We start from the raw sequence: 24744 nt of genomic DNA on the forward strand, positions 1-24744 counted from the left end.
AACACTATTCTCGACGCGCGTTTCGCCAATTAAGTTGGCGTCTTCGGGAGATGAAGTAGATAGTCCACTTCATCTCCTGAAGATGAAAACTCGATTGGTGAAACGCATATCTAGAAGAATGTAGCAGTTCTTGTTTTGGAAATATAACTATGTTATTCTTTGATCTTTCAGCGAATTCAGAGAAAGTAATTGTTGCTTGAGACAAAATTTTGATTGCATTAATTGGTCCTATGGAATGAGCAATGCGTGATCAAATGCTTGTGGATGAAAATGCTGAAGTAGGGATGAGATGAAAGTTACAGCAGTAGAAGTATTAACTTTCAAGTGAGTTTTTGTTCATTGATTTTTTTTGGTATTATATTCATACTGAAAAAGTGTCATCCGCTACGATATAAATTCAAGTGAATGTAAGTAAGGTTGAAGCTACAGGTTGACAGAAAGCGATTTGCTATTTGTTGTATCTACCACAGAAACAATAACAATATGGGTTGAAACCAAATCAGATGCCTAACATTTCAAAATACTCAAAATCTCAAGAAATTCAACTAGAAATATGAACATACTAACTTCACTCTTTTGCTGAAATTGTCCAATCCCCCATCTATGGTAGGCCAATTGAACATACACGCATTACACTGACACTGAAACCAGTATCTCGAATTCAGGCATATTTGACGTTCTTGAAGACATTTCCTTGTGAATATTGGACCATAATTTTCTGCTATTATCTCGTTACGCTTCAAAGGTCTGGACGCTTTGATAACTATGTCCTTTCCTACAAAATGTCTGTAAACATCTCTTAATGTTTTGTATTGTTTTTATTATCTCCAAAAACAGTATATGTTCATAAATAGAGATCAATTAAATTAACTAAAGATATAAATTTAACAAAATAATGAAATATTGAACAAGAAAACACAATCAATAAATATGATCAGTGAATGACAAGTTTGTTAATAGGCATTAAAAACTAATTATTTCTCCATTATAAATAATTGAATGAGAAAACCAAGTATAATCAATATAGGCAAACAATCAAATGTGAAATTTTTCATATTTAATATAAAAATATTTAGATGATACTGGCTTTATGAAAGTCATATTACCCTGTATTTTTAATTCAATCCATTGAATACTTTTTTAATTAATTTTTGAATTTGAGAGCAGTTTTATTTTTTTTTTTCATTTCGCCAGGAATTGTATTATATATTATAATTCCATCATAAAAAATTATTTATATTTATATATATTCATTTGAAATAACTAACTGATGATAATTTCGTCTGTCCAGTGTTATGACTATGAAATATTACTGATTTCTGTGAAATTTATATTTGGAGTTTTTGATTTATTTGTTATTCAATTGATGAAACAAAAAATTTTTGGTTTGTATAGTGTGTTCAAATCTAGTGAGTTTTTTGATTTATACAAATTCACTGGTGGTTCTGAGTACGATAATTTATACAGTGTGGTCCACTAAGTCTGTAACAAAGGGGAAACTTTTTTATTATCGATTTCTCAGAAAATTTCATTCTTGACAAAAATAAAGTACCCTTATTTCAAAAAATATAGAAATATGTTGAAGAGAAAAGTTGCTTGGAATTGAAAGTTATGTTCAGATACGAAGTCATGGGCTATTTGAATTTTTTTTCTTTTGGAAAATTTTGAATTATCCCCGTATGATACATATTTTTACTATTTTGATTTAATATGTATTTCAAGTAGCCACAATCAAATCAGTTTGGAGTATTTTCATAAAATTAAAGTGTATTTGTAAAATTTACTTGGATTTGTATTTTTTTAGGTGACCGTCAACTTCATGTTGTTGCAACGATATTTAACAGAACTCTAGAATAATACTCTTTTTAACTAGGCGAATACTTCACTAAGTATAATGTTCATATGAATAAACTGTCAATAAAAGTATAAAATTTCTTTAATTCTGACAACAATGCCTCAACTGGAACAGATATTAAAAAACAATCCAAAATATATCGCGGATAGCCATGAACAAAAAACACATACGGCGTAAAACAATACTGTAGTTTGATAGTGTGGCTTTTTAAAACTTGCCTGTAAAACGTTTTTATATTTGTCCTTAATTAAAAATACCTCGCTCAGTGGCAGAATTAGTTTTAATCTGTAGCGATGATTATAAAACAATGCGCGAAGCTGCAAATATTTTCAACGAGTGGCATCCAGACAAACAAATTTGCTATTCAAGTGTAAGTAGAATTTTAAAGAATTTCAAACAGGCCGGCTCACTAGAATATAAACATAATACGGAGCCTACGAAACCTGTATGCACAGAAGAAAACCAGCTTGACGTACTTCAAGCAGTAGTAGAAAATCCTAGAAGGTCCACCCAAGAAATTAGTGATTATACCGGCATAAAAAAAAACATCTGTGAAGCGTATTCTCAAGAAACATAAGTGCCATGCTTACAAACCTACTTTCACTTGTACAATCCAAGAAAGAGACTATGATTTTACCATGTGGATTCAGAGTGAAATAGAAGAACAACGAGATTTTAATCGATGTATTGTGTTTGGAGATGAATCTACTTTTACAACAAATGGGGTTCTATCATCATAAAATTGTAGATGGTGGTCAGATGTCAACCCAAATTTTATTATTGACAACAAAAATCAATACTATCAGAAAACAAACGTTTGGGATGGTATATTAAATGATAAATTACTAGGTCCATTTTTTTTCGCGAGAGTTTGAATGGTCACAAATACTTGAACTTTTTGGAAACTGAAATAGGAGAGTTTTTGGATGATATAGTATCAGAAGAACGGCAAAAGTTATGGTTCCAACATGACGGATGTCCTGCCCATTCTACTAGAAATGTTTCTCAGTGGCTGAATAGGACATTTCGTAATAAAGGGTTAGGACTTAATACCGATCCTCGATGGCCTCCTCGTTCTCCAGACCTTACACCTCTTGATTATTTCTTATGGGGATACTCAAAACAAAAAGTCTACAGAGATCGTCTCTTCAATAATGTTGATGAGCTTGAAACTTCAATACGAGTTCATTGCAGAAATATTCCCGCTAATGTGTTGCGATCTACATTAAACGAATTTTATGAGCGAACAATTAGATTCATCAAAAGAGAAGGTGGACATACAGAGACGCTTCGATAATTTTTATTGTTAGCACCTGTTAACTAGTTAAGTTACCTACTGTATTTTTCTGTATTATCGCTTATTGGTTCTTTTTTGTTCATGGCTATCCGCGATAGATTTTGACAATTTATTCATATGAACATTATACTCAGTAAAGTATTTGCCCCGTTGAAAAGAGTATTTGTTTCATTCTAGAGTTCTGTTAAATATCGTTGCAACAAACATGAAGTTGACGGTCACCTAAAAAAATACAAATCCAAGTAAATTTTACAAATACACTTTAATTTGACAAAAAATACTCCAAACTGATTTGATTGTGGCTACTTCAAATACATATTGAATCAAAATAGTAAAAATATGTATCATACGGGGGTAATTCAAAATATTCCAAAAGAAAAAAAATTCGAATAGCAGGCGATGACTTCAACATATTTCTATATTTTTTGAAATGATGGTACTTTACTCTTGAATGAACTTTATCTTTATATGTTTTGGCCTGTCCTGTATGGTGTTTGTCATAAAGCCATTTCAGGTAAACTTGGTATAGTTTTGGAACATGCACCAACTTTTGTCAAGAATAAAATTTTCTGAGAAATCGATAATAAAAAGTTTCCCATTTGTTGCACACTCAGTGGACCACACTGTATATGCATTTAATAGTTTTATTTTGTGAAGATTTCAAAAGGTTTATTGTGGATTTATTGGCTGGCCGCCAAATAGAAATAAGATAATGCAGTTGTGAGTGAGACTGAAATAAATATTTTTCAAAATTCAAGAGGAATATAGTTCCTGCTTTTGAATAGAATACCAATGAGAGGTGCTACTTTTTTTCGAATAATTTTAATATGTTTTGTCCAATATATATATCCATCAATATATAATCCTAGGAATTCAATAGAATTAGTTTAACTTATTGAATTGTTATCAATAATTATAGGTTTGGTACAACTGTTTAATAATCTCATTAGTTGGGACTTTCATTGTCTAATATTATATAAAATGATTTGAAATGTCTAAAAGAACCAATACAAATGGAAAATAAAAGCAATAGCTGAAAATAACAATTATATTAAGCAAAAAAACCATGAAATAAAATTACAGTCCGAACTAATAAAATTCATCAAGAAACATTGTCAATCCTTTTCAAATAAATGTTTAATAATCTTTAACAAATATTCATGTACGAAGGTTTTTTTTGGAAATTTAGAATTAATTCATTCTCTTGATGCCAACCCGAAATTCTTTTCATGTATGTTTTTAAATCATCATGAATTTCGTCGAAGTTACCCCAAGAGTATATAATTGGTATATCATCAGCAAATAATTCAACTGATCCCTTCAGAGGTAAATTTGTTAATGATTCAGAATTAAACAAACTGTCCAACCGCCACTTGGTGGTCAAAACTATACGAGTATTTTCAAATACAGAAAACTGTTATTTGGCGAGATCAAGAATGTTTGCAGGGAGAACAATTGTCAAACGTTTTTGAAATTCAATTCTGAAAATAGCAGAAATAATTCTTCATTCGTGGAAAACTTAAATCACCCATGTTTCACTTTAAACTAACTGCATCATTTTATTTCTTTAAAATACAATGCGTGTTATTTACGTTTCCGATGCTCCAAAAATTTTTATAAAGAGTAAAATTTTTTGACAAATCTTTAAAAAAAGTGTCTCTTCTGTAGGAAACAACTGTAGATTACTATTGTATCTACTTTATCCGACATACCTTTTTGTATTTTTTCATTAAAAATTTGGAAAAAAACATTGAGATGAAATCTTAACATTCCATGAAGAAAATAATATAATCTTGTTACTGCCGATGTGATACCTTAATATTTTTGACACATTCGTGTTGGTTCCCAATTTCCCTTCATTCAATAGTAATAATAAATAATTTCATTAACAGATAATAACAAATACAATATTTTACAATTTTGTATTTTTCTATTCAAAGGTATGATCAGAAAGTTTGTTCATTGTTCCTCTGGTGAACAAAAAACTACAAAAATATATAATTATGCATGTGTAAACAATTGCACACATAAATACATATTCAGCAAACGATTAGAAATATAAAAACTTCAGAGAGTCACCAAGAGAATCACTGACACTATTAGATTTACGTCTAATTTAATATTTATGAATTTGAAAGTAGTTATTTCAGATGGATTTTTTTTTCATTCCAGTGTGTTTCTGAATGTATGATGATAAAGAATTATGTGTAGTCAAAATGTTTTGTTCCAAAAACTAGCAGAATTTATTTTAATACCTTATCCACTATAAAATGAAAATAAAATATTTTTTTTCGTGAAAACAATAAAATATGAATGTGTATTGTACTGAATAATGTCTAGTGAAAATGCTCTCACCGTGTTACTGCTGGGTAGCAATCATGATTGAATAAAGCTACAGTTGGATAGATACCAACCCCAATGGATATCGTTCTAGAGTCCTTGAAACAACAGTCCGCCGTTTTCCTAGTTTCATATATTTCGTGTGCACTGAACTGCAACATTTGCAAATGAAACAGTAATAACTCGCCAACGCAAAATTCGTCTTCAGAAGGTATGGCTGAAAAGAACAGTTACCAAAAAAAATATGTATTGAATAACGGACATGTCCAAAAAAGCGTAATGACATGTTTCAGCAAAATTCATGTTGAAATAAAAAAGTCATGGAAAAATATTCATATTCATATATTCATAGTCAAACGCATTAAATTTCGTATTGTTTTGACACCCAAGAGTGATGTGTTGAGTATTATGTTGAGAAACAAATTCTTCAGCATCTGAAAAAATGTTTATCCAAACGAAAAAATTTTGAAGGGTTTTGTTTGTTCAAAGAAATGTGCAAGGTGAATAGTATCAGTTTCAAGTTGTTTTTCATAGTAAAAAAAATTTGTTTTCTTCCAGATATTGAACGTTTTGAGATAGACAATGTAAGTATATACATTTTCAATTTTGACTCTGATTCTGTTGAAGGTTCAAAATGCCAAAAAACTGGTGAGTATCTAACAGAACCATTTCTTTCTCTCCTTGTACATAAATCTTTCTTTGTATACGTTTTGTTTCCACATCGGTTCACGTTCTGCTTCTACCAACCACACGTGTGTATGTCAAGTTTGAACCAAATCGATTACTATTCTACTAACATTGTATCCGTTCTGTTAGTGTCTATAGAAAGGCATTATTCGAATTTACTATCCGGAGCATCATGCCAAACAAAAAATATAACCCTCCCTCTGAAAAGTCACCAATTAAGTAATCACTTATAGGTTATTCTATTGATTTCAAATATATGAATTTTCTCAAGGACAAAACACAAGCACTACAGAAAAATCCTTAAATCCTCCTCACATTAGATTTGAATCGCTGGAGATCAAATCCATTTGAAAAAACGTTTTCAGAAAGTTTATTCCACATAAACTCAAATCTCCAGATGAAAAAGTTCATGAACAGTAAAGGTCGAGGTGTACTGAGTTGAATCTTAAAACGATGAGAAGCCACAGTTCGTCGTGTATTTCTGATATGTACCGCTCTTGGTAGAATCAAATGTGCCAAGTCACTTGAAAATTTCTCGTGAAAGTATCTATAAAAGAGAGACGAATCTTCAACCTTTCTTCGATGTTCCAGGCTATCAAGGATGCACGTAATGTTCGCGTCTTCAATCAGGCGTATGGCTCTTTTCTGGATGGAATCCAGCAAGTATTCGAGATATATCCATCGAAGGCCACTTGCAGGTAACGTTTTTTCAGGAAGCTGAAGAGCCATACACAAAAATGATCCGACAAGTTTATCCAAAAAACCCTCATGCCACACACGGTCAAAGGCCTTAGAAATATCAAGCGCAACAGCTCTTGATTCTCCATGTTTTTCGATTGCGTTATTCAAAATATGGGTGACATTCGAAAGCCATATTGATTATCGCTCAGGATGTTGAAGCTTTCAAAATGTTTGAGGATATGATGGTTTACAGCTTCCTCCATGATTTTTGATATCACTGATATAATAAGGAAAAAAATGAACCAAATCTTAACTTTTAAAAATGACGTAAACCAAGATAAACATATCTCAATTCCATACCGCCAATACACGAAGAACTTTAAAAAGATTTTCAAGGACCTAGGTATGAAGATGAATAACGATGGTGGACCAATAACTAATAATATACTCAATATCTTGTTGAAATAATTATCAGATTCACCTGACTATAACATAAGGACACATTATAAAATCGATGTGAGACTAGTAGATAAGGCAATATTGTGAAATTAATCCAAGACACTTAAGATGAAGGTACCTAGAAGATGTATCTATGGTATAAATAAGGATAACATTGTACGTATTTTTAGTTTAATTTTCCTCTTGAAGATGATCACTTGGTGATCGAAACACGTGTTAAAATAACGGTTTGGTGTTGGGATAAAACTCCAGTAATATTCATGAGCTATAGTTCATTGAGTTTTTTTGTCCTTGTTTCAGAACTAAACATATTTGTATAGAAAGCTTTTTAAGGGCGATTCAAAAGAAACTATCTAAAGGTTGTGCCATATTGTCTTTATGAAAAGTTCATTTGAATATTGGAGCAATCGTTTAGACACTAGCATGAGAAAACAATAGAAGTTTTCATTTAATTTGTTTATGAACAGTATACCCTTGAACAATGTTTTTTGTACAAAACTCACATATTGACCATTTCATCTTCTATAACAATGAGTCTCACTGTAAACGTTTGAAGAAAGTTAAAAAAAAATTCTACAACAAACACCTACATATCTGTTGTTATAATCTTTGAACTAATTAATAAAATATTATTTCTATAAAATTAATTTATTCATTTTCATCGAAGATACAAATAATAATGCAAAAAAAGTTATTGTATAAAATAGTTGTATTATTAATGGTTTTTCAAAACAAAACTGCTGCTTAACATCGACATTTACTATGAATATAATTCAATGAATACGTCTATGACTAGCAATTATTTTTGAAAAACGAGTTTTTCATCATCTTCACCAGTGATTGATTTTTCTTCGAAAAAATTGAGTTTCGTATAAAAAATGCAATTGTTAATAAGAATTTTTCAACGAGAACAAACGTTTTTTAATCACATTCATGCAGTGTTTTTCGCGTCTAAATTGAATTAATCAATATTGGCGGTACATTTCCGGGTGTGGAAACACTTTTTTATAGGAAATGTACTTATTTGTTCATAACTTTTGAACGAAACTTCAACTTTTTCATGAACAGTTTATAGATACCATTCCAGATTAAATGACACCTCCATCATAATTTTTGGTGGAGGAGAGCAACATTTGTGCTAAATTTATAATATTTTGTGGCACTTGTGGAAACAGGGAGAGCAATGGAAACCTACCTATATCGATAAGTGATGAAGTTTATCATGATCTGACCTTGAGTGTTTCCTCCGTTCTGGAAGATTGACATTTTTAATATTACATTGTCATCATAACATTTATCAAAAAGATTTGATTGAATTGATTGAATCTCATGAACAGTTCGCAAAACTGCAACACGTGTTTCGCTGTACAATAACTTCCTCAGACGTGTTCGTAAGTGTTATATGAGAATGCCTGTGTGAGCTATTGTATAGCGGTTTTGTAACAGTTTTTCGATTGAAATTGTAACTCTCAAAAGATTTGATCGAATCATCCCATGAACAGTTCCCAAAACTGCAACACGTGATTCGCTTTACAGTAATTTCCTCAGAATTGTTCGTAAGTGTTATATGAGTATGCCTGTTGGAGCTATTGTATAGCGAAACACGTGTTTCGGTTTTGTAAATTGGCATCATAACAGTTATCATAACAGTTTTTCGATTGAAATTTCAACTCTTAAAATATTTGATCCAATTATCCCATGAACAGTTCCCAAAACTGTAATACGTGTTTCGCTATGCAATAACTTCCTCAGACGTGTTCGTCAGTGTTATATGAGTATGCCTGTGGAAGCTATTGTATATCGAAACACGTGTTGCGGTTTTGTGAATTATTCAGTGAGAATCTCAGAAAGAAATATAACCTCCACAGGTATGTTTATAATCGTATGACTATGCCTGAGGAAGGTAATGTATATCAAAACACGTATTGCGGTTTGGTAATATGTTCAGTGAAAATCTCACAACGAAGTGATATCTGAATACGTTATGAATTCTCATGATTCTCATCAAGTATCAACCAACTCCATCACATATTTTTTTAACATTACCTATCTGTTTGAATTTAAAAAAATAATGTAATGAATTCCAGTTACGTTTTTGTTTGAACTTGAACATCTCATTTCAACATGAATAACTCTATCATATACCAGTAAGAGACTCATAGTTACTTTAGTTGCTTAACTAAAAAATAAATAAACTCACCATCCCTTCCACTAGTTCGGAAATACCCAGCTTTCTGAAGACATCTCAGTAAAAAAACCGCCATTAACGTTCTTTGAAAAAAGTCATCAGCACACCGTTTTTCTGCATTAGTACATAAGGAATACACTCTTTCGCTTGACTTGTTTTTGTATATTTCCAAACAAGTACTCAGTTCATTTTGTGTTATCATCCTCAACGCGGTGTGTGAAAGAATACTCATACCAGACCCAATGAGTAGGTCCAAGAATTTACATTCGTACTTATGATACGAACAAACCGCTTTATTTCTGCAAGCCATTGAACAGAATGCTACATTTGCGCAATCTGGACATCCTACAGGGGCCTTCAACCTTAAATTGAAACATAAGTCATCAATGTTTTGGTTGGTTTCGGGTTTTGCCGTGGTCTTCTTTGGTTATAATCTCCAAACTTTTCAACTGCAACTGCGAAGGTCATTTTCAGTGGCGTAGTCGAAGTACTCTTCTTCAGGTATCAACTGAAACTGCCATGTCATTTATAGTGCTGATTTTTCACGCACTTTCTTCAATGGTGGGTTTGTGCGTACTTTCCGCGCGATTTGGGTGACATGGCTTCGTTTTCGCGCCTTTCAATGCTGTGTGACAGATCTTTGATAGATATATTCTCTCTTCCTTTCTGTTGAAGTTCTCTTGGTGTTTGTGTATTTCTATGGCTTCTAAATATATTCTTGTTGAATAATGATTCGATGTTGCTAGCTTCTCGGTATTTTCGAAAAGGAGTTTATGTTTCCCGTCGGAAAATGCATGCTCCGCGACTGCAGACTTCTCGGTCTGTCGCAATCGGCAACTCTGCTTGTGCTCAACTAGGCGAGTACCAATGCTCCTTTTCGTCTGATCGATATAAACTTCACCACAGTTACATGGAACCCTGTAAACCCCTGCTGATTTGAGTGAGTCTCTACTGTCTTTTGCTGATCTCAGATTCTCCGATATTTTCTTCGTTGGTTTTAATTTTCTTCTTCTTTAGAATTTTCCCCATTCAGTTAAAGATATCTTCTATGTATGGCAGATAGACAGTGCCTTGAGTTGCTCTCCACTGGTGTTCCTCTTTTTCTGCCTTGGACGCGTAACGCAGATTATGTCTTTTTCGCCGTAGCCGTCCGCTTGTAGCACAGTTGTTAAGTGTTTTATTTCGTCGTCGCCGTACCTTTCTTTAAATATTATCAAAGCTGTATTCACTAGGGTGTTGATGACGGAAAGTAAGCGCGAACCCGCCATTACAGAAAGTGCGCAGAAATTAAAGCTTCAGTTACAGTTGATAAGTCAAGGATAGTACTTCCACCACGCCACTGAAGATGACTGCCACAGTTGCAGTTGAAACGTTCGGAGATTTTAACCAAAGAAGACCACGAAAAAACCCAGTAACCAACCGGGTTACCGGGTTTTGCCGTTACTCTATTGGTTGAAGTAATATTTCAGATTACCTTTCAAAGCAATGGTGGCAATGTGTTCCAAACATTTCAGGCAACAGGCAAGCCGCGTAGGGCGATTCCACAACTAGTGTTTCACCGGTACGAATATCATTATTTGCCACTGCATATTTTCCTAGTTTTTCTGATTCATTTATTTGGATTTTCCTCGAAGCGCAAGGATATATTTCGTGAACTTCACCATCAACCGAAGGAATAACTGAAATTTAATAAATTTGGTTGATCCCGTACTGAACTGAAAAAATAGGAAGAATAAAGAAACAACAATTAATAGTTGTAGGTTCACCTAAATACAATATCAAAAAATCTCCAAAAAAATTGGCCAAAAGAGTGTGGTCAAGGGCGTATTCATTTTTTTAACACGCTCTTTCATTCATTATAACAAACAATTATTGTTTGGAGTTAATAATTTGATTTTTGTTATTATCAGAGACAGAAAAGAAGTTTCCCGTTCAACGATTGTTACCTTCCAAGAGTATATCTTTATTTTTTCATTATAGGAAGATTAACCAACTGGAGTGGCTTTCTTCAGATATATTACTCTTCCGGATGACTTATTTTCATTGTATTTTCTGAAGGTAATTGGTACTCAACGTTATCGAACCTTGTAATGAATTGGCTACTACGTTTTTTAGTTCCTAATTGGCATAAAGCACAGGACTATGCAGATGACTTAGTATCTCAGTGCAAGGCAAACAGCAACTCTCAAAAGTCGAAGCTTGTGCAAGCTAAGGCCTAACGAGGTCTTACCTTTCAACGTGTGATTCCTAATACGGATATAATTATAATACAGTAAAGGTACATGAGTCCATTCAAATTCACCATCGAAGGATTCACTTAGATAGCCAAGAAAGAGGGGTTGTTGCCTCAGAAACTCTGACATGACGGGATACAATTGAAAGAGGTTAGACTAGATTCCGGTATCTAGAGAGATTGAACAACATGTTCTCATTTTGATGAGACTTGAAATTTTTTTTGTTTATAAACCCTCCCACTGGCATCAAACCGGAGTTTATTTTGCCACAGAATTTTTCGAATCAATCGAGTTACTACCATTTTATATAGATATTTTAGATTTAATTATGAATGTTAGAATTATGTTGTATATTTATTCATTGAGTGTAGCTAAAAGAACTGTTAAATTAGTTAGAAAGGAAACATTCTAGGAAAGCAAATTATTTAAAAATCCGTCCGGTACAGTTCGAAGTTGGGACATGTGAATAGGATGTGATTTATATCCGCTAAGGAAAAATTGTTAAATGATCATAATGGGTTTACATCAATGCCTATTTCTGCCAGATATGCAGGGAACTTACCATGGTTCATTTTCATTCGTGTGATGGTATAAGTGACGTAAAAAAAATGAAGTGGTCTATGTGGGGGATAGTGGGATGGATTAATGAATGATGATTTTTTGATTTAGAAGAGGAGACTTGGAAATATCATCTAACAAGTCGGAGGCACTACTATGCTAAAACGAGGCGTGGTATATAGACTATACTTAATGCTGGTTAAACTCATTGAAACATATGCAACTTTGTCGGCCAAATATAAAACAAGCGACCTCTAACAATGAAGCTAGAGTGGGAAGACTTGAATATTTATTGAAACGAATAAAACATATTCACGAACCACAGGACATACTGTGAGAGAACCTATCATATTCTATGCTAATAGGAAACTTCATTGCTATTCGCTGGGTCCGTACATATCCGTCCTCTAGGAAGACGATACTGTTAAGAGAATGCCGTGAAAAACCGTAAGAAATGACAGATGGACAGGAACTGATTGATCCTGTAATGGGTTCCAAGACACTCATAAGTCAGAGGAAAAAAATGCTGAAAGTGCCATAAACGTGTCGTCACATCAATGAGGACCAGCTACGAAAATACTGAAATGATTGGTATGTAGAATATAACAAGGAACACCCAAGGGACTGGGTGTTCCTTGTTATAAAGTGTCCTTCTGAAAAAACAACCGAAGAGGTGCTTCAAAAAGCAGTGATTGGCTCAAAACAAATAGAGTGGGCATACTTGAAGACTGTTTATAAATCAAATCATCTGAAGGAGTCATTTTTCCAGGCCAGTCTCAATTCCCTACACTGTAGGTTAATGGACTGCTATCTATCAGAAAACAACTACCCGACATTCCTGCATATGCTGTTGGCGATACAACTACCACAATAAATTTCCAATTATTGGAACACACTTGCAGACTGGTTTCGGGCTGTTTGGTCACTCGTCAGAGCAAGGTAGTGTCTATCATCAACATAAAGTCGATGATTTCCGATAATTAAAAATCTTATTCCTTCAGAGTATCATTCCTTGAACTAGGCTGAAGCGGGCAACAAACAATAGATTTGTCATCGCCCCATCTGCCTGTGAAATAAGGCATATGCAGAAATAACTTCAGTGAAGAATCCTGCACTGAGACATGTCTGATATAATCCAACTTCCTTCGTGGTATTAGCCAGGAAAGTAGTTTTCTGATAGGTGTCAGTCCATTAACATACAGTGTCGGGAGTTGAGACTGGCCTGAACAAATTGTTTCTTTAGATGATTAGAGAGCTCCATGTTGGACATTTCAATTTAAAGGCACCTTGAACAAAGTAGTGTTGTATGACTGATATATCATATACAAATAATGCCATGAATGCCATCGATGGATCAAGTACCTACCCGTCACATTATTCAGAAATGGAATTTTTAAACTGAGTTATATTTGTTTTAACTTCCAGTATTTACTGCAAGCTGCTAAATACAAAATTTAAGCGACCCAAAGAAGAAATACAAAAGCTGAAAATAGTAAAAATTCAAAACATAAAATTTGAGATGAAAAATAATTAACGATTTAAACAAATTATATTAAAAATACCTAACAGAGAGCAACTAACTAATGAAAATATTGCAAATGAATAAAATGTGAAAAGGATTTTTTTTCAATTATAGAGCCAACTTTCTGATCTTCATATACGAGTTGCTTTGATCTGCAACTGAAATGTCGTGAGTTCTTGATTGAACTTGGTTTAATATATTTTTACATTTTCATTAATTATAAGATACTTCGTTCAAAAAGATTCAATAATAATCAAATTAGTAAAGTATTTCGATAAAGGTGAGGCTATTTCGATTTTATATAAGCTACAAAAATTAAAATTATTTATAAACTATAGTTGGAATATGAGAATGAATTCTTCACAAATAATCAATCAAACACCTAAATATATTTTGTATAGCTGTTGCCCGCAACTTCGTTCAGGTTTACTTGAGTTTTTAGGTTTTCCAGACTTTCTAACAGCAGTAAGTTCTCATGTATTCACCTATCTCTGATTTATAAACAAATCGTTTCACAAACTGTAAACACTTTAAGGAAAAGTTTCAGCCATATCAACTTAATAGTATTTTTATGGTATTTTTTTTACAAAAATTGACAGAATTTTCAATGAATCAAACAGTAAAGTGAAAACCACAATATACATTGGTGAAAACCGCACCCAATCGGGTAATCCGTTTCAGATATTAGCGCGCAGACAAACACACAGTTATTATATGTAATTGACTTTTTCTTATTTTATTCCACTCATATTTCCTAAGTTTTTATCCTAACTATTTTTGAGTTACCAATTAAAATTCTTCAGTTCATCTCGATTTTGCATGCGGCATTCCTCATTGTAACATACATTTAGGGGTGTATTAACTCCTGGCATTGAATTTAAAATGCGCACCCGTTCAAATAACGAAACTGTGGGATACATCAAAGGTGCTGTCCGTGAAATGACTAGTTTTTCTAGACTCCTAAAAATATAACCTTCCAATTCAAACAAGATTCCTTTGGCTGGGATTTAATCAAATAAGCAAATAAATGTCATTACGGACTCATTCCGTGAGATGAAGTCGTAATGTTATGAATGAAACTAATGTTTTTTCTAATAATGTTATCCAGATATGGTACTTAAGAGCTGATTAGGCACGTGTCTTACGGCAAAATATCGGATGTCCACCAGTGAGGATGACAGTGTTCCATGTAAGTGAAATTTTCCATCTTTCATTCAGTATATTGTGTAGGAATCCTGTGAATGATATCTGATTCAATTCCATAATGTTTGGAATACAAACTGAGTGGAGGAAAATGCTTTTGTATAATTCAGTGTTTATATAAAAATATTTATTTCGAAAGTTTTTTTTTTCGTGTAATTTAATGTTTATATGAAAGTAGCTGATTCAAAAGGGCTTTTTTCCAGTTTGTGTCTGAAAGTTACTTCTTGGTATGATCTACACATCTTTGTATAGAGTTACTTTTTTTAAATAGATTGCTTCCTTTTTTTCTTGGGAAGATTCTCACGTTTTTTGTATCAAGATAGTGGACTGAAAAGCCAAAAATTTCCTTTCCCAAAAATCAACCTCTCCTAAAAGTATAACCCTTTCAATTTAAAAAAGACGAGTTCTCAAATTTACTTGATGAGTTCACCTATTGATTCGATGAATTCATATATTGGTCCATTCGAAACGTTGGTGCTTGCGTATTGGTTGTAGCAACACATCTGGATTTTGCTGTTGAATTTAAGATCTCGCCTAAAATTCTGTTATATGTTGGGAATCACTTTTAGTTTTGTATTGTGTTTTGCATATGCATTGACAACACATCAGCTGGATAATAATTTCTGTACCTTTCTCACCTATTTTTATCGTCGCCAAATCAACTGTTATGCTCATTTCCCGGTCAATATGCAACTCCTCCAAACGTTTTTTATTATTTTCTAGTAATTTCTCGCACAGATCAAAGGATACCGTCGCTCTAATTTTCTCTCCCATTGCTTTATAACATTTTCCCATTCTCCAAAAGGCATCGGCTTTGAATATGTTTGGCAAATTTTCTTTCAAAGCCGATTGAATATCGTTTAATGCTAATGAATATTCTTTTAGTGCCATCAGAACTTCTGAACGACCCCATAATGCCAGCGAGAGTGTTCCTCCAGAATCAAAGTGATTGTTTATACCTAAAAAAACACAACGAATTTGGAGATTCGATCGACCTTATTTGGGTATTTTCACCTTCTACTATCTGAAAAAATATGAAAATTGTAATACAGAACCTTATACACTGTGTTCAAAATAAGAATGAACAGCATGGGTATACGGGGTCGATTGATTGGTCGATTGATGAGAAAAGTAGTGTATTTATGTGCCTAATAATATGCCATTTTGAAAGTTTTAATATTGCGAGTAGTTTTGGAGATATCCGAGAAAAATCGAAATTTGAGAATTTCTTTTTATTTTCTCCTAATTTTATTTTCAAAGAAAATTTGAAACAAATAGCACTTTGCCATGGCCACTTTTTAAGGACTACACGATAAGGTGTGCAGAATTTTTCTGCGACGTTTCGTCTTTTGGTAAACATCATCAACTTTATATTTTTATATGGGCCGAAACTAAAGTATACGACTGTATGCGACTCCATTTTTCATTGTGAATACAGCAACGTATCACACAACATGATTTCATAACCAATTCTCTCACAAAATGAAAAGTGATTACTCAACCTGCTTTTCTTCAGTTTTAGATAGTACGCGTTGTGTAATACGTTGCTGTATTCACAATGAAAAATGGAGTTGTATACAGGGTATACTTAAGTTTCGGCCCATATAGAAATATAAAGTTGATTATGTTTTCTAAAAGACGAAACGTCGCAGAAAAATTCTGCTCACGTTATCGTGTAGTCCTTAAAAAGGGGCCATGGCAATGTGCTATTCGTTTTTTCGGTTTTTCTCGGATATCTCTGAAACTACTCGCAATATTAAAACTTTCTAAATGGCATATTACCACTTACCGTTTCCGATATCCCCATTCTTATCTTGGACACAGTGTATAGGTGTAGGAAGGGCAAACTTACTGCATAAATTCAAAGTATTTCACAGAGAAGAATGTTCTATTCATTAGTAACTTGTAATATTCAATAATTTTGCCTATCAAGAAAATAGCTTAGAAAATAAACAGACAGTGGCGGCGCAAGACCTAAATTTGATGTGGGCAAGGTACATTATACGCCCTCTGATGGTGCAAGAAGAAGGGTTTACGAAATTGAAGATACATTTGGAATTGGTCAATTTTCTATTCACTAAAAAACACTTTCAAGAATTTTCACTCATGTACTCTTTTGGGACACTGAACAACAAAATTGAAAAACAAAACCTGACTCAAAAGAAAAATAAAAACCTGTCTGGGTCGCCGTATCGCAACTCCAGTCAAAGTCACTGACACGACAGCTATTTTCTCATTGAGATCTTCAAAATAACCCCATACACGTCACGTCTGCTGGTAACTTCTAAACGACTGTTGCCATTTTCATAAAACATATCTAAGAACCATCCCGACAAAATTAGGTATTGAATAAAAAAACCGCATCAAAATCAGTCTACTAGTATAGGAGCTACAGTTCTACAGACAGACACATAGGTATAATTCAAACTCATAACACCCATCTTTTACGTCGAGAGTTGAAAATAAAAAAAAGAATAAATAAAAGAAACAAACATTTTCTACTTTTGGTTTTACTGAACTTCCTAATTATCGGTAAGTAATTTATCTTTGATGCTATATCTGCTTCAATGGATGAAACTGCCAAAGCTGAAAGTCTTTTTTAATTTTCCATAGGTATTTTTCTCTTTCACTTTCGGATTTGAGGCGCGAGGCGTTGGCGGTTGCCCACACCGCCAACGCCTTACGCCGTAAACAGATACCTACTCATCGTAACGTTTCAGAAGTCAATCAATGTTATTGATTTACTTCTGAAACATTCTGCACTTTGTACTACATGAAATGTTTCAAAAGTCAATCAAAATCATTGATATATATCACATTTCAAAACATATTTGATATCTGTCGATGACGTTCAAAAATAAAGCGAACCAGCAGAAGAAACTGCCAGTATCATTAGCTTTTTGTAACTAGCGACGTAGTCGCTGGCCGATTAGTCTACCGAAAGATATTCACCAGAGTAATTTTTTTCAATCCTAGTGAATATTCTACATGATTTCCATCATTTAATAAACATACTAACCTGTTTCAATCTCTGCCCCGCATTCTTGTGAGTTTTTAAGAAGATATTTTGACATTATTCCTCAAGTTATTCATTTTGAGATTAACTGAGATTTGAAAGCTTCATATTTTATGGGAAAAATCTGTGGATCAAATCTGGGGACTTAGAGACCACTTGATGATCCTTCTATTTAATTCTAACGGTTGTTATAATGGATATTATCGTGTTTTGAAATGGTAATGAAATGATAATGAAATGAAATGATAATGAGCTTTATCTTGTTTGAAACAAAATGGTCCTCGATCACATTGATTTTCCAACTGAACTATAAATTGATTCTCTAGCCTTCATGTACATACGTACATTTGATTGTGAAATGAATGATTTTATGGTTTCAGGCCCAGAATCAAATGGTAAAATCATTTTCTTCTATTACATTCGTCACATCACATCACAGTTTTCAATTATTCGTAAGAGATGCAGCCAGCTTATGTGTTTTTTCAGCCTTCAAACAACAACTCTCAACTAGTTATCAGATTGCACCTCGAAGGACAATTGAAGAATTTTAATTCAGAGAATGTAAAATCTGTCTGGGAGTTTTTAAGCTGGCAGAAATATCCAAATCTTGCAAGCATTACTAAATGGAGTAGATTGTACAATACCAAGATAAGTATAAAATCCCTGTTTGACATATTCAAACTCATCTGAAGAAAATCTCGTTTATATCAGATATGAAACTGATTTACAGATGAATGACTTTTACTTTTATCAGGTGAGATTTTTGTAATGGCGCTACTAAACTTCGCCACATGGCGATGCAACAAATGATATCCACTATGATACTTATGTCTGTAGAAACTGTGAAAGATACCATCATTTTTAAGCTCGAGCTTTAGATTAACTCTTCTTAGCAATTTCAAAATTACTAGGTAAAAGTCGATGATTCTCTATTCAAGGTAACACGACTTCTTGATTTACAGAAACGATTTTATTCAAATTATCCACTACTACCTTTCATCCACGAACTTCTTGTCACTTGGTTCTAATATGCCAAAAACAATAAGCTTTCATAACTCAGCTGTGTCCTGGAATTTATACTGTAAAGTTTTATCTCTGTAACCAATCATTTGTAAAGCTGTTATTCTATGCATTTCCGTTAATCTAACCATTTGTCAGACTTGAAGTTAACAAACTTTAAACTTAAATTAAAATACTCACAGCTAATGTTGTAACATACAAAATAATTTGACAAGGCGTTTTAAACTAACGTTGGCACGGAAATGATTTACAGTTTTTTTTAAGAATATCATCTTAAAAGAAAATTGCTATGGTTTTTGCTTACTTCTTTATAAAAATAAAAACAACAATAAAAATTAATTGGCGCTCCGGGGCGACTTCATTGATTCCAGTGGCGCATTTGCTTTTTCAGCTGCAGGAAAACCCGGAAAAACCTGCAGCACCACATCATCTGAAGATCTTGATCTGCCAATGTCCTCTCTCTCATTATCAATATTATTATCAACATGAAATAATTTTTGAATATATTGCAATGAGTTTTGAGTGTATTTTATCGAATTTCGGTAACTCATGATTTTTATTTACTTTATTTTGATTGTTGCAATAAACTCGATAGCAATAACATTTTTGATTGGAAAATTAAGAGACCTTCTAAACGATAAATCACAAACCTATACCTCCCATTTAAAAAATTGTGAGTTGTACCTGTCATTCGAAGGGGGTTTAAAGTAGGGGTTGCATTTTTACGTTGAAAAATGTCAAATTATAATTTACATTAAACGTGTTTCGGGATTTTTTTAATATGTAGGTACACTAACCGAAATAATGAATTTATTCCATTTGGCTTTTACACACTATATGTATAACTGTTTCTTAACAGATGTTTTGGAGAGCTAAATCTATCTTTTCTATACCTGTTCAGAGTTCTACATTACAATTTTAATTTTTTGAGAGTTTGAAAAATGAAAATTTTCCCAAATGAGTCAATGAAGAATCCTCAAAAAACTCAAATTTTGAAACATCAATAAACAATATACTTATAGTGAACGAAAAACTTTGAATAAATATTCTATACAGCATGGCCAAACAAAAACAAAACAAGGCTGTCGAAGGAAACTGTGTCAACATTTTAGGAGAACTCGGGAATACGGCACAAGGATGGGAGAGAAGAGGCAGCATCGAATAGCCTTCACAATTACCAGATTTATCGTCACCTGATTTATTTCTATGATGATACCTAATCATCTGGAAATTCTCCACAACAAATCTTTATTTTTCATTCCATGATCGCAGCTGCTTATCAGTTTCAACAACTAATCAACGACTATGTTCATTTTGGTTTGGTCAGTAGTGCCTGAAGGCACTACTAGGTATATCAATGAGTCCATTATCGTAAAACGTTACTTACATGTCTCTGGTGATCTCAAAACACTTTGGCTATAAAGCATCAAAGAAGACCTCAAGTCACCTTTTTGAAAAGCTTTCTCAGCTTCTAATCTTTTTCCTTGTGATATTCCTGCACTTTTTGTTCTGAAAACTTCTTGCACGTTCGATAATACATTGACGATAGGTTTTTGGGTCTAAAATGAAATGAAATTACATGCGTAATATTCTGAATTTTGTGAATAATCAAGAAATTAACATTATAAACCTGTTTTCCAGGTATAAAAATCAATACTAAAAAAGTATACCTAGCAGCTTAAATGGAATCACATTCATAGCGGGATCATCTGAGAAAAGAACTGAAGCACTATTTTAGCAAAGCAGGGATCAGTCCAGAATAATAACAGAGCTATAAAATGATACTGTCTACTGAGGGAGGCCTTACTGCGGACAAAACAAAAAGAATCAGAGACAGTAAAAACTAAGTCAAGGTAAACTAGTACCAGAAGTCAAAAATGCCATCTTGAAGAAATTAATATATAAAGCACAACAAATATTTAATATAAATGAGAGAGGAGTCTCGACAGTTCAAGAACCAGGAAAAGTTTTGGCAGAAACAGGCCAGAAATGAGTTGGGTCTGTAACTTTTTGGGAGAGAGGAAAAACTGGCACTGCCATTTGTGCAATGAGTGCGGCCGGCGCGGCGTCATGTCCCCCAATGCAGTGACGGTGCCACGAAGAGACAAGGGGGCAGTCTGCCCCCCAGCCCTTTGCAAAATGTTGTTCTTAGCGCCCTTTCGACTTCAAATATTTCGCGTACATAACACGGAAAACCAATAAACGTGGCAACATTCGCTTTCAATACCCCGACCTCGATCAATTGTGAATCCCATATCGCTCGCTGTCTCATGCGAATGTGATCATTTTCTAAGAGATTGGAAATTGATTGTATCTCGGTGTGGCACTCGTAGCAGTAGTAGTAGTCTGGTTTGTTATTGTTGGTTATGATTCACCGGGTGCATTTTATGACTGTTCAAGAAATGGATGGACTAATGAAAGCCTATTTTTTAATGGTTACAACATTTCAAGACATTTGTATAACCATGTAAGGATAAAAAAATATTATTTATTTTAGATAATCATAACAGCCACTCCACTTTAGAAGCATATGAGTTTTGTAAAGCCAACTACATCACAATGACATTTTTTGATCTACTGAAATGGAAATGTGATTGGTATCTGAAATCTAAAAATTTGATTGAAGTCACACTGAAACAAAGCGTGTTTGTTTCAGAAATCATAGAGCCAAGTAGCTTCAAAGGATGAGGCCATTAGTGATTTCTGCGCAACTGGCATAAACCCATTTAATACTAATATATTCAGCGACAAAGACTATTATGTCGTTAATACTGCTTCCACCAACTTAGTGAATGATACTACAAATCCTCATGAAACCAATCAACCTAATCAGAGCCCTGTGATACTGTCTTCTGTCAACGAAATGGATAATAGTGAAAATTTCCAAAATAGTAATGTATGTGTCCCAAAAGATTTTCCATGTGCTGTCTCTAATTTAAATGAAAATTAATATTCTGTACTCGCACTTATATCTACTGAACCATCATCTTCTCGGTGGATCCGAAAATGAACACATAAACAACATTCGCAAAAAAAGAGAAAGAAAGGAATCGTGAAGTAAAATAAAGCGTCGAACGGAAAGGGTAATAATGTTGAAAAAGTGAATAATAAATTTACTAACAAATCATTTTATTTGAAGTAGCAGTCACTACTATTTCAAATGAAACTATAATAGAAGAAAAGAGAAAGAAAGGTCTCATGAAGTAAAATGAAGCGTCAAAAGGAAAAGGGTAAGAATGTTGAAGAAGTAAATAATAAATCTACTAACAAAGCAAATGAAAGAGGATACTAGAAAAATCTGTAAATTACCAGAATATCTGCGATGACAATATAAGTAACTACGTTGATGAAGAATCCAACTTGTGTATGATTTGTTGTGAATCTGAAAAATCGAACGAATGTGATACAGATGCGGGTCCTGTGGTGAATGGATTCACGATCCATGTTCAGAAAATGATTCTGCCAAAGATTCGGTTTGTGATTTTTGCATTAGACAGCAAGTAATTGGTTTTAATTTTATAAGACTGTGATTTTGTATGTTCCTCAAGGTAATATAATTACCTTATATATGGGAATAAATTCAAGTATAAGCATATACTTAAAATATGAGTATATAAGTTTTGTTACATTGCGCCTTTCTCTGGTTCTTATCACCCGGTACTAGTGGGTAATGGAAGCTAATTTTACTTTTATCAGGAATGTCTTTGTTTTATTTTTTAGTTTATGTCTCGAAAAAAAAAACCGGATCAGTTGCGCTGTGAAAAAACAAAAACTATACTAAAAAGAGATTTTTGTCCAAAGTTTTAGTAGTTGTTTCTTAAGTGGTGCCAATTCCTCCGTGTTCCCCTAAGTATATAAAGTCATAATATTTTTTTAGGAATTCATTAAAGATGTTATTTGTGGTTGTGTTGAGAAAAAGAACTAGGTGGCAGCGACCCAATATGACTACATTGGTGTAATTGTAATTCACCGCTGAATTTGAACACAACTAAACTATGATATTTCTGTCTAAAGTAAATAACAGCGTGGAGAAAACAACTCAAGGGAATATAGCTGACCTGCATGCACAAACCAACTAAAATAAAACCCTATTTACCCTTTCAGAGAGATAAATACATCTTATTCTCTCTTTGTCAGATTTCAACTTTCCAAATTCATTATCAATCCATGAGTCACCTGCGTGTTTTTTGATAAGTTTCACAAAATCCATGAAGAAGCCATTATCGTTCGTTTGCAAGGTTCGTTCACTACAAATCGTTGTGTAGGCTTCATTAATGAATTTCGCCATTAGAAAACTCAATTCACAATAATATCTACTTTGGTCGACACAAGCGACATTCGAGTACTTGCATTGCAACAAGAAATAAAAAATTATAATTTATTTTTAGATGCTTTATGTCGCTTTTATTTATAGTAGGTACACTTTGTACTGGTTGGTACACATTCTGGACAAGTTAATAATGAGAAAAAAAGCAAGAAGTATCATGTCTGTAGATATAATTCAGTAATAATAATTGATGATCCTTTTCTAGGAAAGTTTAATTATGGAGAAAACCTTTATACATGGTGGACCATTGTTGCGAGAAAATCATACAGCGCCATTGTTTAACCAAAATGAGAAAAAATTTCTGTATAAAAATTATACCATTGGTTAAGACTCATTTCATAAAAAAATGTTTACATGGTATCTCAAAGAGGAGGTAATCCTTACTTTTCCGTGTATAAACAAGGTATGAAATTTTTCATGCAGTACACTTTTTTAGTTTTATAAGAATTGTAGAGTTGGAAGAAATTCACTACATCTTATACAATCATCTTGTACTGTCAATTATTCAATGATTTTTTATTAATAGCCAATCTCTCACACCTTTTTTGACTACGATTGACAACCACTGTTTATTATCAAATTATTGTATATATTGAATCATGTAGTTTTCTGGAACATTATGTTCTACAAATCAGTTCACGAATTACGAGCTCAAGGAGTTTTCATAATCAGTACGTCAAATATTCCTGCGCCGTCACCTCACTCATTAAACCACCTGGTGCTGTGGCTATGACTATCCGTCACAGGTTACAGTGTATCAGGTATGTTATGGAGCTCCGGTGACCATAACCAAAACTATCATATCCGAAATAAAAATAAATCCGTAACCACAGACTTGCTTACTATTCTGTGCTGTAACCGTATCGACTGTATCCGGTACAAAAGTTTCGGATAAGGGCGAAGTCTAAATAATACATGTTATAATAAGTTTTCGATACACCGCTCGCGCCCTACGTGAATCTTGCATAGTTTGTTATTTCTAGTCATAACATAACCTCATTCATAACTAGTCATTTTTGTATTTACGAAAAGGTACTTAATTCAATAAAGTAAAGGAAAAGTGTTGTGTTACGTACTGAATTGAGTTATATGGACAAAATGCGACCAAAGTCGAGTTTAATTTGGACATTTTTTCATCAAGTTAATGTAGATTCTACAAAATGTAAACAGTGTAAACACGAAAAGGAGGTGGCACTTCTTTACGGAAACTTCATCTCAAATCAAGTGATAAGTACATACTATATTCAATATGCATTTCCACAAAATAAATAGGTCATCAATCGAACAAAAACATACTATTTTTATTTTACTTTAATCTGATGTCGGTAACCAAAACTAACGGATAATCTGATATAAT

The 24744-nt window shown here is 33.3% G+C and overlaps 1 protein-coding gene across 4 annotated transcripts in view; it reads right to left on the reverse strand.

The window, feature by feature from the left end:
- The window catches only part of LOC111512855 (SET and MYND domain-containing protein 4), a 32820-nt gene extending 9383 nt beyond the window's left edge, over positions 1–23437 (reverse strand). The window contains exons 1-8 of one of the 4 annotated variants that reach the window (XM_074179975.1): positions 23157–23437; positions 20448–20619; positions 15663–15983; positions 14967–15056; positions 10982–11186; positions 9520–9869; positions 5508–5709; positions 568–786 (exon numbers count right to left, since the gene is read on the reverse strand). In XM_074179975.1, coding sequence (XP_074036076.1) covers positions 568–786; positions 5508–5709; positions 9520–9869; positions 10982–11186; positions 14967–15056; positions 15663–15983; positions 20448–20619; positions 23157–23348 — 1751 coding nt within the window. In that variant the 5' untranslated portion in view covers positions 23349–23437. Of the gene's footprint in view, positions 1–567; positions 787–5507; positions 5710–9519; positions 9870–10981; positions 11187–14966; positions 15057–15653; positions 15984–20447; positions 20620–23156 lie in introns of all 4 variants that reach the window. The other 3 variants (XM_074179974.1, XM_023169024.2, XM_023169025.2) reach the window with 3 other exon arrangements.
- Between the last annotated feature and the right edge of the window lie 1307 nt (positions 23438–24744).

This window comes from Leptinotarsa decemlineata, unplaced genomic scaffold, assembly GCF_025532065.1.
Source record: "Leptinotarsa decemlineata unplaced genomic scaffold, Ldec_3_MD MMD2_tig00026282_RagTag_RagTag, whole genome shotgun sequence".
Classification (NCBI taxonomy): domain Eukaryota; kingdom Metazoa; phylum Arthropoda; class Insecta; order Coleoptera; family Chrysomelidae; genus Leptinotarsa; species Leptinotarsa decemlineata.